Source organism: Halichoerus grypus, chromosome 10, assembly GCF_964656455.1.
Source record: "Halichoerus grypus chromosome 10, mHalGry1.hap1.1, whole genome shotgun sequence".
In the NCBI taxonomy this organism is placed as follows: domain Eukaryota; kingdom Metazoa; phylum Chordata; class Mammalia; order Carnivora; family Phocidae; genus Halichoerus; species Halichoerus grypus.
In genome coordinates this window covers 50,199,208-50,213,375 of record NC_135721.1, presented here as the reverse complement: position 1 = coordinate 50,213,375, position 14,168 = coordinate 50,199,208, and the positions used below count along the sequence as shown (strand labels likewise).

General features: G+C 56.0%; 1 protein-coding gene across 21 annotated transcripts in view; it reads left to right on the top strand.

Annotated features, from left to right (window-relative positions):
* Positions 1-14,168, top strand: part of DYSF (dysferlin) — a 202,329-nt gene that overhangs the window by 114,801 nt on the left and 73,360 nt on the right. For all 21 annotated transcript variants that reach the window (XM_078056412.1, XM_036118164.2, XM_036118158.2 and 18 more), the window contains 4 exons: positions 2,404-2,497; positions 3,028-3,105; positions 10,980-11,161; positions 13,862-14,002. In XM_078056412.1, coding sequence (XP_077912538.1) covers positions 2,404-2,497; positions 3,028-3,105; positions 10,980-11,161; positions 13,862-14,002 — 495 coding nt within the window. The remainder of the gene's footprint in view (positions 1-2,403; positions 2,498-3,027; positions 3,106-10,979; positions 11,162-13,861; positions 14,003-14,168) is intronic.

Genomic DNA, 14,168 nt, shown 5'->3' with positions numbered 1-14,168 from the left:
AACCCAGCATGCCTGGGGTCCACACCTGCTCAGGAGACAGTTCAGGTGTGGTGGCTTTTGGGTCTTTCCCTGTCTATAGTATGACACCCCTCTCTCTTATCCTGCTTTCCCGTGTGTGTGTGTCTGTGTATGTGTGTGTGTGTGTGTGTGTATGTGTTGAGAGACTGATTGCTTGATTGATTGCTTTTGATTTCTGCCCAGGGCTGTGGCTCCTGAAATGTCCACTTTTCCAGCTTCTGGAATAATTTTGAACAAATATGAGGTATATGAATACCACCCCTGAGAATAATTGCAAGCTTTATAGTTTATGACCTACCCTGCCCCTGCCCCACCTGTGCCTTATTTCTCTCATAAGATCATTACTAGCAAACATTTATTGAGCATTTATTATGTGCCAGGGGGTGTGCTAAGAACAACATGTAATGTATCTCCTTAACAATCATAGCAACTCTCTGAGATAGATACTGTAGAATTATTCCAAATTTACAGAGACTGGTTCAGAGAGGTTAAGCAAGCTGCCCAAAGTCACACAGCCAATAAATGGCAGGACCAGAATTGGAGCCCCAGCAATCTGGTTCTAGAGCTTGTGTTGAAGTTGTTGTCAGAGGAAGGGGGTCTCTGTGGGGGTGTCCTGTGGTGGGAGCCAGAGACTACCTGGTTGAAGCTGGACCTTGGTGAGACTGCTGGAAGAGCAGATAAACACATCTTTCCTGCATGCGTGTTTTATGAGCCCTTTTGCAGGTATGGAGCAGAGGAAGACCTGGCCCACCTTTAGGATGCATTTCTATGTTAACCCAGAGTGACCAGGGCAGGCTTTCCCTGGGTGTCCTAAGATGAAGATGGGGGGATTGGGATGATCAATGGCACTTCTGACTAGGGAACAGCAAGAGCTTGTGATGGAGCAGGTGTGAGTCTTGGCCAGCTTCGAGGAGCATGGCCTGCCTAAAGCTGAGGGCTGGGTTTGTGGGAGGGAAGCCCTGGTGTTGAATGGGAAAATGGCACAGGTCACCTGAGGTCTGATCAGGACCCCTCAGGTATTGAGGGCCAGCAAAGGATTTGGGCTCTGGGTAGTGATGCTGGTTCTGGCTCTGGGTGTGGGCAGATCAACAGTGGGAAGGCAGGCACCCAGGGAGGCTTCTCTGATGAGGGGTCTGGGACTGGGCCCTGAGGGTGGGCGTGGCTTGGAGAGGAGGATGCGGAAGTGGCCATGCGTCTTCTATTTGGAGGCACTAGGCCTGTAGGAGAGGTTGAGATTCCTGGGAGATGGTTGTGGCCAGGTGGCAGGGTGGAAAGTCCTGGCAAGTGACCACCCTGGGTGGGCCCGGGCCAGATGAACAGGCCATTGGTGGTGAGGCCAGAGTTTCCATTCACATACAAGGGTGTGTGTGCTTGTGTGTTGGGAATAGGAACTGGGCAAGGGGGCGGGGCAGGTGACAGTGGGGGAGAGAGAGGCTAGGGACCTGGAGAAATCTCTCAGACTGGCTGCAGAGGGAATGGACAGCATGGGAACACTGCCCAGCTCTCCCAGTCCCTCTGCTGGGCTCTGGGCCATAGCATGTTGGTGGGCTTGCCAAGAAAGCCAAGTTTGGAGGCTGGGCTGTGAAGTAACCAGCACATTTCCTATTCTGGTGGGGGCCTTGATCCCTGCTGGGTCCCTGAGCTCCCCAAACCATGCAGGACGCCAATGAGGGGCAGAGGTGGCGCTGGATACACCTGGGAGGTAGGCATCTGGCCCAAGGAAGCTGGAGTATGGCCCAGCGGTTAGAACCCAGTGCGAATGAAGACAAAGCGAGGGGACTTACTGGCTAGTTTGATGAGCAGTACACTGACAGACTGGCTTCTGAGCCCGAGGGCACACCTGCCTTGCCTCTTGCTTCTGTCCCTGTCCTGGTCACAGCCTGCACCCTCTTCCACCCTCAGCTCAGTGGGGGCTGATGAGAGGTGGCGATGATACAGTGTAGCTTTTCCCAGAGCTAGGACCCAGTGTCCAGATACGCAGGGTGTGGACAGAGATGGTGGCCTGGGGCCTCCAGATTTGGCTTCTCTCAACTCATCCCAGCAGGAAAATCCGCATTGGATTCTCTCCCCTAGAGTCCTTCCTTCTATCAGGCTCTAACCTCTTGGGCCAGAATCACTCAGAATTCCATTCTGGTGTGTCTGGTCTCCACGAGAGAGGGAGAACAATTTCCCTGTGGACTTGACAGTGGAGTCTGGGGATGCTGTAGGGGAATGGGCCACACTAGAGTAAAATTAGAGGCTGATGGCCCAGCTTTCAGCAGCTGAGGAGTGTTGTCTAGAGGTCTCCTGACCCGGGCACCTAACTCTCTGCGCCCGTCTCCCTGGCGCCCCCCCTCCCCCCGGCTCTGAGGTCAGGATTGGTCATGACCAGCTCTGTGTCTCTAGGGCGGCGTGGTAGATGACAGGAGTGAAGATTCCATGTCCGTGTCCACCTTGAACTTTGGCGTGAACAGACCCACGATTTCCTGCATCTTTGATTGTAAGTGACGCTTGGAGGTGTCTATAAGGGTGATGTGGACGGGTGTATAACCTTATGCTTGTTTGTATGGGGTTATATGGTCAGGTGTCTATGGGGGGCTAGGGAGAATTGAGTCTACGTGCTTTGTGGTGGGTGTCTTTTGTGGGGGTATGTATGTGCGCACGTGCATTTGTGTGCACATGCGCACATCCATCTACATGAGGTGTGTGCATCAACTCTCTGCTTCTGATCAGGCGTTCAAGGCCCTGTGCATTCTGGCTGCCCCCATCATTTATTTGGCTTCTCGTCCATCCCCTTCTCCCCAGCTCTCACCAGGCCCAAGGACACGACACTCAGGTGTCTACCTTTGAGCTGTGGTCTGTTCTGATCCTGTGAGCGGCTCACTCCCGCAAAGTGTGACATGTGCCTTTTCTATGGCTCAGACCCTTCATCTATTGCCCTTCCTAGGGTAGACTCTCCCCTCGGCCCAGCCGCAGCTCTTAGCCACCCTGAGCCCCTCACTTGGCATCTCTGTTTCTTCCTTGGTGCAGATGGGAACCGTTACCACCTACGCTGCTATATGTACCAGGCTCGGGACCTGCCCTCGATGGACAAGGACTCTTTTTCTGGTAGGTGGGAGGGGATTCAGGGACCAGGGATTGAGAGCTCGTTGCTGAGCCAACAGACTTTCGGGAACGTGGCCCAGGCTTCTCCTGTGTGTGGGAGCTGTGGCTGTGTTTGTGGGATTTGTGGAGGTGGCTGGCGTTGGCAGGGTCACTGTGCTTTCTGGTTCTCAGGTGGCCTGCTTGACCCTTCTGCAGGGTCTGGCTTTGTTGACCGTCATCTCCTGAAAGCCCCTCTGGCCTTGACCCCCAGGATGCTTCTCTCTCTGGGGTCTCCTGCAGCCTCCTGCTGCAGCTCTCCCTGCTCCAACTCAGGGGTCCCCAACCCTCTAAGTCTGATGGTCCTGACGGTCTGTCTGTGTCCCCTTCTCCGGGCACTGGGGTGCCCTCACCTTCCCTGGCTCCATGGACCACCCATGTCAGAGAAGCTTCCAGGCCTTTAGTTCATGGGAGCCCCTTGAGTCCAGCCACGTCTTAGGCATCTCCCCCTGGATGCCTCACTGGCTCCTCAGTTCTCCCATCCAAACGGAACTCCTTGTGCCTCCCTCCCCCGATCCAGCCCTCCCCTCCTTGCCTACCTCGGTCCTGGCGTCTCATTAGCACATGTCTATTGTCTCTCAGTTTGGAAACCATCAGTCATCCAGTCCTGTGGATTCTGGCTTCTGAATCTCTCTTGGAGATGTTCCCGAGAACTGGCCTCATCCCTTCTCATGTCCTGGCCCCCCTCACCTTCCATATTGCCTCAGAGACATCTGGTCATGTCACTGCTCTGATTTCCAAAGTAGACCCTGGGAGAGAAATCCCCAGCTCTCAGCCTGGCAGACGGCTCCTTTGTGGATCGGACCCCCGTGGACCTTGCCAGGTGCATCTTTCCCTAGTTCACCTCTAACCATTAGTTCTGGCCTCACCAACTTTTGTCAATGTTTGTGGAGCTCTTCCTGGCCTTTGTACTCAGTGTTTTCTCTGCCTAGAATGCATTCCCTCCCTACTTTTAACCCAGCAAACTCCTACTCATTCTTTAAGACCCAGCCCAGATGCTCTGACTCCGCCCCAAGCCCAGATGGTTGGTCCTTCCTTGACACTTGGCCAGCTCCCCACCAACACCTCTCTCAGAGCCCTGACCCCTGCGCAGATCAATTGCTGTCTGTCTTTCCCACTATGACTGTGAGCTCCTCCAGGAAGGGGCTTTGTCTTGCCCTTGAACCTGCACTTGGTCTAAAGAACGAACACTGACTGAGTTCTCACTGTGAGCCCGGGCATTTTACTGGCCTCGGTGCATGTGACCCTCATATCTCTCCTGTGAGGTAGGAGTTTCGCGTCCCCACTTTACAGGTGAGGAGACGGAGATGCAGATAGCTTAACTAAATTGCTTGAGGTCCAGTAGCTGACAAGTGACATACCACACTCCAAGTGCTTTCTACTTACTTGAGTAGAAGTGAATTCTTCTGTGACAGTGACCTTCTGTTCCTAGGATGGCACTGTAGCTCATAGCCACCTGCCTGTCCTCCTCCGGGCCCTGCTCCTCCCCAACATGGGGGACCACCCTCATGCCTCACCCCCAGCAGCTGTGTTTCCCCCGCATTCTCTCCTCTCAGTGACCTGTTTTCCAGCCCTGGGCAGCCAGGCACATGGTAGATGGAGCAATTTCTCTTCGTGCTTTGGGTCCCGGGTCCTGACGCACACTCTGAAAAGCATAGGCAAAACCCACATGCAGGGATTGGTGGGCCAGGGGTGGATACGTGCACCTGGCCCTTGCTGGGAACCTGTCAGAATGCTTGCTGACCATTGGAATGTATGCCGAGAGACAAGAGGTGGACTCATCATCCACAGCCTTGCTTCTTCCTTGGTGGGGCGTGAGAGGTAGGGGTGCAGGCGGTGGGCTTGTGTGGGCACGTGGCGAGGAGTGGGGGGCCTTTGTCCTCCTTGGGCTGGGCTGGCTGAGGACGCTGCAGGGAGGGAGCCCCTTGTCCCAAGGAACCCGTGCTGGGAGGCGGCACGCACCCCCGGGGACCACAGGCAGGGTCAGCCTGGCGCTGGCCTGCGGGAGATGTCACACTTTCCATCCCAGCCCCACCCCCTCCCCCAGATAAACATCCCTTGAGCTTTGAGGGCACTGCCCAGGGCTTCCTCAGAGGCCGCTGGCTTCTGAATGAAAGGCCTGATTGACCAGCTGCCAACATGGGTGAACCTATAAAACCCAGAGTGTTTATTTTCACTCCCAAACCCTAAACCAAAGCAATTTCTCCGCTGGCACTGACCCTGGGGTGGCTGGCGGCCGGAGCCTGTGCGTGGCCACCGGCTGGCACTTCTCAGAGGAAACTCATGTGTGAATCCGGAATGTCTGGGGCCAGGGGAGGGTCTAGCGCAGCGTCTGTTGCTGGGATCATCCTCCAGCCTGCCTGCTGAGTGTCTGGGGCAGGGAGGGCTCTCTTCCAGAAGGTGCTCCTTTGACTCTGACCTGTGGTGCTCTGGGCCTTTCCTGCAGCGGTGGGCTCCCATGGCCCCGAGCTGTGCTCCTCACTTGTCCCCTGAGGGGTGGGTCTTGGGGCTGCCCAAAGGCTGGGGCCGTGTCTGCTTCCTTCTCTCTGGCCAAGGGTTTGGGGGGGGATGGGACACACAAGACCTGCCTAGGAAACACTTGTTGAATAATATTAAACTCAGGCAGGAAAGGGAGGCTTGTGGAGATGTTCTGTCCAGGCTGCCTGAGGGCTCTGCCTCAGGTGGGGTTTGAATATATAGCCAGCCTCAATTCTCCAGACACTGGAAGGATGTGTGTGGCTTGTGGCTGTGAGGCTGCGTGGCCTGGGTAGCAATTCGGCATTAAGAAATGTAAATTGATGCTCAATTCAAATGACTTCTCTTTGATACTGGGTGGGGTTGCCCCTACTCGGTGAGCATCCACAGTATGCGCTGAATTCCATTTGAACGGAAAAGATATGATGCTGGAGGACTTAGAGATCACTGTGTGTCCTCCACACTGTATCTAATGGGCAGCATCGGTTCCTCAAACCACAGTCTGAGCTGAGCCGCTCTTCATTGGAGACTGATATTTCTTAAAGGAAATCAGGAAGGAACCTGTCTGCTTTGCCAAACCGTTCCCCAGGGCATTCTGCTTTGCTCCCTCCTCTAGCTGGGAGCCAGAGCTGTGGTTTGAGGGAAACACAGGCTCTGCTTACAGAGCTCCCATTAAGACGGACAACCCATGGGCAGCTCTGTTGTGAGGTCGCTACGTATCAGAAGACGGCCTTTAGCCTGGGGGAGTCAGAAACTCCTCTTGGAGGGTCTCACAGGTCAGTGGGCTCAGGGGGCCTGCCTTGGTTAACCGAGTAAATGAGAGGCGGTAAGTAGACTAGATGCCAAGTTACTAATTTACCAGAGTGGGATATCTGTTAAGACAGCAGAAGGTCCTGTGCCCTCTTCGTTGGCTTCATGGTTCCTGGGAGATCAAAGATGTGTGCCAGGAAGGTGGTCCTGAGAGGTGTTACTCCAGGGCAGGCCACAGTGAGGTCACCTCGGTGGGGAGAGTGCTTTAGTTTTCACCCCGATCCAGACTCTGTCTTGGGTGGAGCTGGGGAGCTCTTGCTTTGGGGCTTACTATGTCTGGACTCTGGTTGTGGCCCATTCCCTCTTGAAGCATGGCTTTCTGTTAAGGTTGGCTCTGGCTGGGGGAATTCTCCCGTTGAGCTCATGGAGCTGTTTTCCAAAGTGCATTGGAGGCTTGTGAAATGCTCCACTTAAACAGGGTTCCTGAGCAAGGGAGACTGGGGAACACTGCACACTTCCAGATTTACAATGCACAGTGGCATTGAGAGGCTTTGGGATGGCTGCAGGAAAGGAGCCTGTTTGACTTGTTTAAGCACTCGCTAGCTCCCCAGAGAACTCACGTTTACGAAGCACACATTTTGGGAAACACTGATCTGTAGGATTCAGTCCAGATTGCTCAGCTCGGATCTGGGACCTTTGTGAGCTGCCCTATCTCCTCCTCCCTCTTTCATCCCCACTGCCCCGGGCGCTCCCTTCTTCCCCTCAGCCAGACCAACTACTTGCTGTCTCCCAAAAGCCCATGCTCTTTGGTGTCTTCGTGCATGCCGTGCTAGATGTCTAGCATGCCCCCTTTCCCTTGGTGTGCCTTGGTTACTCCTTATTCTGGAGACTCAGGGTAGGAGACCCCCTTTGGGATGACTGACTTGATACTGCCAGGCTCTGTGGCGTATCCCCCGCCCCCAGCACCGTATTCATTCCCTGAGTAAGTTGCACATCACCTTGGATTATAACTGCCCTATAGTTACCATTTCCAACCAGTGGTCATGATCTTGAGAGCCTAGATTGTGTCTTCTTCATTTTCATATCCCTAGTACTGTGCTTACCCATCACGTGCTGGTCAGTCAATAATTACAGAGTGAATGAATGCTGGATTACAAATAATGCTGGAGTGAACATCTCTGTACATACAGCTTTTTGGCTAATTTGGATGATTCCCAGGAATATAGGAAGCAAGGTATAAACATTTTTATGTTTTTTATGCCCAGTTGCTTTCCTGAATTGCTTCTAGCAATAAAGGAGAGTACCTATTTCATCAAATATTTGCCAACACTGGGTTTTATAATTCCAAACAATTTTTCTTAATTTAATAGGAAAAATTGCTATATTATAGTTTTCATTTGCACTACTCCCCTCTCTCTTAAGGGTTCTTTCCCAAAGAGCATGGCATGGTGGAAGGACCACTAGACTGGGAGTCGGGGGGTCTAGCCCTGGTCACATGTGAGCATGGGCTAGTAACTTTGTCTTCATGGGGCACAGCTCTTTCTTCTGATGAGTGGGATGATGCTGCCTGCCCTGTCTCCTATCCCGGTGGTCTGAGCTGGGAAGGTGGGAGGGCCTAGGAGGAGGGCTTAGTGTATTGTTAAGGTCTAGGAAAGCTCTAGGAAGGTCTGAGCAGCAGAGCTCAGGTCCAGCAAAAGAACCACCTGCCTGGGGCCTCTCGAGGTGATGGCATCCCATAGAACCATGTGTGTTCACAGCTGGAGCTGCCTAGGGCGCTAATGGTCCTCAGAGAGCTCCAGTCCAGCCACTTTCCCCTTCAGCTCTGTGTGGCTTGGTGGGTGAGGCTCAAAGGCCAATGCCGCCCCTCTTCTGTGGGAGTGGCCCTGGGAAGAGTGCTAGGCTGGAGTGGACAGAGAAGAACCAGCCCCTTACCTTCCCCTCCACCTCTCCTTGGGATCTGCTGCTCCCTCCTCTGGGCTTTCCTGGAAGAGGGATGTGTCTATGCGTCTGTCTGGCTTTCCCTCATCTGACCACCTTGCTTCAGCAACACCCCCGCCCCCCTTGTTTCTTTTTTTTGGAGGGGCTGGGCCCTGTGGGGGGAGAAGCCGGGCCCCAGCACACAGTAGCCCAGTGTCTGAGGCCCCAGGCCTCCAGGCCTGCTCTTTACAATGCCTTTGTTGTGTGTTTTTTCCTCCCAGGGGCGGGCGGGGCGCGTGTGTGGGTCTGGGTGATTTTTGTTTGAAAGCCACCCCCTCCCGGTTCCCCCAGCGCTGAGCTCATTGCTTGGGCTGCTGGGGCTGCTGGAAGGAGTCGGCTTGGGGTGGGGGCAGCGTGGGGGGTGCTGCCAACACCAATACAGCGTGCACGGCCGCTACAATGTGCAATTGTGATCTTTGTGTAAACGCGCTCGGTCTGGGGCCCTTGCGCTTATAAAAATAAAGCGTTGGGAAGCATGGGGGGTTGGAACAAAAGGGGCTTTTTCGCCGGCTCTCTAATATGGTTTTATTTATCGGAACGCGCCCTCTTTCCCTTACTGGAACCAGGGAGAGGTTCTCTGCCGAGCTTGGAGCTGATGGTATCACAGCCAGACGGTTTCATTAAATGCACAGACGCCGTTGGGCCCTGCCAGGGGCAGGAGGGGAAGTGCTTGGGGCCAGCCCTACCAGGGCTGGTGCATGGAAGGGGGAGCCCCGTGTCAGGGAGGTTTCCACCAGGTGGGGGTGGCAAGACGGGTGGGCATGTCTCCTCTGCCCCTTTCCCTGTCAAGGGCCTTGCACTGCCCTCTTCTACCCCCCGAATCAGGTTCAAAACCAGATTCCTTCAGAAAGCCCTCCAGGATTGACTCTACTGTGGCTTTTGTGCCCGAAGGCTGGTTCCATGCTGGCGGCTACCTCCTGTTAGCCAAACCCAACATTATTCAGCCATTGAGTGCCCATGGCATCTGCCTCCTAGCTTAGATCTCCCCCACCCTTAAAATTAGCCATTGGCCAACAATCAGAATCTTGGACCCTACTCCCCCCATCTCTTGCTGGGAGTCCTCCCCAACCTTCCCGCCTCTTCTAGGGTCACTCTCTGCCACCTCCTGTACAATGGCCATAGTGTGCCATTTGGTCTCCTTTAGGCCAAGGAACCATCCCGCTCCCCTCCCTTCGTGAGGAAGTGCTGTCTCCCCATCCCAGTCCCAGGATTACAGTTGGACATCCCAGCACCGGACCTCTAGCACTGAGGGTCTAGGGTCTAGGGTCACACAGCTGGGGCTAAACTGGGAGGCTCGAGGAGGCAGGGTGCTGCAGGCTGGAGCGGGGGCCAAGGGTGGAGAGTACATGTGAGCGCAGTTGGGCTCAGCCCTCCCAGACATCTAGCATCCAGCCGCCAGGTTCCTGCATCTCTGGACTTGCTTGTCCTTCAGCATCTGGCACTGTGAGTCTTACAAAATGGCAGCAAACTGGACCCTGCTCGGCTCTGATATCCTCGTGGGAGAAGTTGGAGGAGCCCCTCCTCCAAGCCCTTTGCCCCTGTCCCAGATTACGTGCACTCAGTTCCATAGGCCTTTCTCCTGCACTGGTTCCCCAAGTGTGGCCCTGGAGGACAGCACCTGTGCCGTCTGGGAACTTGTTAGAAATGCAAATTCTCAGGCCCCACCCCAGACCTGATGAACACCTCTCTGGGGGTGGGGCCCAGCAGTCTGGGTAAAGCCTTCTAGGTGATTCGGCTGCATGCTCACATTTGAGAGCCATGGCCGTCGAATCTCCTCTAGTGACAGTAACTTCCCTTTGGGAGCAGATGGGGGGAATGACTAGTGGGTGGGCTTCTCCCCCTCTCCAGGCGTGGCTGGGGCAGGCGGGCTGCACAATGGTTTGGGGCAGCAGGGAGCTGTAGGGATCTTAGGGATCCTGTCACATGACCCACTGCTGAACAGCTCTGGAGTCCATGGGCTTCCCTCTGGTGCGCTTGCCCATCCGAGCACCACCATCTCCACCTGAATCCCTGGAGAGGCCTCGGAACTGGTCCTGCTCCCTCCAGGCTGTTTGTTGTCTGTGTGGCTGCCGGCGTGGGCTTGCTGAAAGGCAGGCCTAGGCACCCCAGTCTGAGCTCACAGCACCTCTGCTGTACTCACCCTTCCTCTAGGAAGATAGACCCCCCTCTCTCACACGCCACTGCGACTTAGAGTCACTCTTCAAAGCGCTGATCACAATTGTAGTTTTATGGTTGCTCCAATTGTATTCTCAGTCCCTAGCACCTAGCTCTTGGCCTGGCATGCAGAAGGCACTCAATTAATGCTTGCTGGGTGAATGAAGGAACGTACCATCTGGGCATCTACTTCATCTAGCAGGACCTGGCCCCCGGTGGCCAGCCCAGGAAGTAGCCCAGAGCCCGCTCTCCTGGGCCTCGGCTCCATTTCTCCACTGTGGCCCACCAGCTGGCCTTAGAGAGGGCTGGGGCTGGGTGTGGGGGTGGGGGGCACTGGGGAAATGGGCTCTGACCTGTAGATTGTTGCTCCAGGGCAGGAGCCACGGCTCTGCTCCAGCTCTGTGGCCCACAGGACTCTTGAGCAGACAACTCTCACGGTCTGTGCTGTGTCCTGCCCGCCCCTTCCCTGTGCCTGGCCCCCCCAGACCCCTACGCCATAGTGTCCTTCCTGCACCAGAGCCAGAAGACGGCGGTGGTGAAGAACACTCTGAACCCCACCTGGGACCAGACGCTCATCTTCTATGAGATTGAGATCTTCGGGGAGCCGGCCAGCGTCGCCGAGCGTCCGCCTAGCATTGTGGTGGAGCTGTATGACCACGACACCTATGTGAGTCAGCCTGCCTTCCTCCCTCGGCCCCTCGCTGCCCACGCCCTCCAGGAGCCGGGGCGTGGGGGGTGGGGGGGACCCCACGGGGAGGAGACCCCACAGGAAGGCCTGGCCTCTCCCCTGGCCCCACAGGCTACAGAGCCCTTAAAACTATCCTAGAGCAATTAAAAAGGGATTGCTCACACGTGTGCTGTGCTTGCAGCAGGGAGAGGGGATGGAGCTGTGGGTCAGGGTTTCTCTGCCTCTAACTTGCTTCTGAGGCTCCAGGCCAGGAGCCCTCTCTCCCCATCTGAGAGCTGTGTCGACTCCACAGTTATCGAGCGCTCCTGTGCTGGGCGGAGTGGCCGGCACTTGGCGTTCCCCGTGCAGGTGGGAGCCGAGAAGGCCCCGCCGAGCAGAGACCCCTGTGGTGGCACAGGCAGGGCCCTTGTCCAGAGCTGTCCAGCAGAACCTCCGGTCGTGCCGGCCAAGCTCCGTGGCTGTGCTGTTCAGAATGGGAGCCACTCACCACAGGTGGCCGTCGAGCAGCTGAAAAGTGGCTAGCGCAACCGAGAAACTCCATTTTCATTTTTAGTCTTGATTAATTAAACTTTATATGTGAATTGCCTCAGGTACTGGACAGCGCAGCTCTAGATGGCCAGGAGGGAGAGATAGCCCAGGGCTGGCACTTGAGGGAAGGCTGTGGGGAAGACCCAGGCCCTGAAGGAAACACAATTGGGGTGTTAGGGTCAGGCAGAGGGGTGTTCCAGCACAGCATGGGGCAAGGGGAGACTGAGGAGAGCAGAGGGCAGGCTGGGAAGGAGGAGAAAGGAGTACAAGGCCAGGGGAGAAGGGAGTGAGGGGGTTGAGCAACATTTTGAAAAGAAGAGAGAAGGGAGAGACTGGGTTGGCTGACAGATATTTGGCAGAGGGGCCCGGCCTGGGTTGGGTGGGGTGGCAGTGGATAAAAGGGGAGGAGCAGGGTTTGGAAGATGTTTCCAGAAAGAGTTGCCATGGCTGGATGTCAGGTGCCCTGGGAAGGTGTGGTAACCAGGGGGTGGAGCAAGGTGATGCTATTTAGGGTGTCCCACTGGGTGGAGGGGGCCAGCTGGCGGTGGGCAATGGCAGGCCTGAGCTGGCGAGGCCCACCTAAGAGCTCTTCCCTTGGCTCTGGGAGGGGAATGAGCACCTGGAGCAAGAGTCTATTTGGGACTGTCTGGGGAAGAGCACAGGGCCTGGCACCTTTGGGGCAGGAAGAAGAGGGAGGCAGGAGGACCAGGATGTGCTGGGCCAGGGGACTGGGCAGGGGAGCAGGTGCAAGTGCTAATACTGGGGGGAGGGGGCAGGAGGCTGGCAAGCACACCGTCTTTCTTCCAGTAGCATCTCACCTCTTTTGCAAGTGTTGCTCTGACCCTGTCTCTCTCCAGCAGGCCAGGGTCTAAGAGGGATCACAGGGGGAGAAGAGCCATGGCTTCTTCTGGGTGGTTGAGCTCTAGGGTCCTGGGGGAGAGCAGAGGCTGTGTGCATTGTTAACATAGTCAGATGACTCTGTACCTGTTGGCAAACACCCATTGCCTCGAGCTCCTCCTGCTGGCCTGGCTGCCCAGGCTCCCCTCCCCACCACCTCTCCATGACCCGCAACTAATGGGGCAACACCCGGGCCAGAGGGGCATCCGGGACCTCTCCCAGCACCATGCTGCTGTCCACACTGAGTGGTTAATGCTGGACTATCACCTGCCGTGTAGGCATTCATGCAGGAGGTGCTGGCCACTCTGGAGTGGCCCTTGGGGATGTCCCCAGCAGTGGCATGACTGCAGACACTGGTCCCTCCCAGTTCTGCTCGGGTCTCTCCAGATGAGGGCCTTGGGCGACGCACCGGGGCTTGGAAGGCCTGCAGCACCATCTGGCTGAGACCCTGGTCCTGCTGCTGCCCCCTTGGGGAAGCTAATCACAAGGCTGGAGTCACAGGCCAGTGAGGTCATGGGGCCCATGCCAGGGGGCCACACTTGGGCAGGGCCGTGGGGGATGGCGGAGATGGGCAGAGGGCAGGGCGGCTGGGGGAAGTGGCCCATGTGAGGGCCAGGGGCTGAGAGGGCAGCAGAGGCCAGCCGACTGGAGTAGGGGCTGTGCGGAGAGAATGAGGCAGGGCAGGAGAGGCCAGCGGGCTCCAGTGGGGGGCCTTCCATGCCAGAGGAGATGTGGGCTCTATCCTCCAGGGAGTGGGAGCCATGGAAGGTGCCTGAGCATGATTGATAAGATCAAAACATCATTTTAACAAGACTCATTGAATTTGATGAGTGATCACAGTTTCCCCAGCTAGAAAGTGGGGGGATTTAAAGGAGATGCAAAACCCTTGGAAATGTCGAACACCTCCTGTGCTGAGGGGGTTTAGGGAAATGCTAGGGGGCTATCACTGTGGTCTCAAAGAAGCTCAGAGCCTGATTAAATTCAATCAAGGTGAAGGCTAGTTAGACATACAGAGGGATTTTTGACCACGATGGGAATTCAAATCTAGCAATGGTGGTCGGAGGTTACTTGCATGTTGTCCCTACATTCTTCTAAGTGGGGGGCAGAGTGCAGCATTCTGCCCCAGGGGGCTGCCCTGACTCCTGAGTCCCTTTCTAGTTCCAGAGGCCAGATATAGTTCTGGTGATTGCTCTGAGGCCACCTGGAGCCCTGGACTGGGAGATGCTGACTCTTCTTTCTCCATGCCCGGTCTAGGGTGCAGATGAGTTTATGGGACGCTGCATGTGTCAGCCCAGTCTGGAACGGATGCCCCGGCTGGCCTGGTTCCCGCTGATTAGGGGCAGCCAGCCGGCGGGCGAGCTGCTGGCCTCTTTTGAGCTCATCCAGAGAGAGAAGGTGAGGCTGGTTTATACCCAGATCCAGGAGGCCTAGGCAGGGAGTACATCCATAGTGGGGGAAAATGGGGGGCACAGGGAGGGGATGCCCCAGTGGAGGAGAGGGGACTGCAATATATCCTTCTTCCCTGACTGGGGGCCTGCAGTCAGTGGGGAACACTGAACAG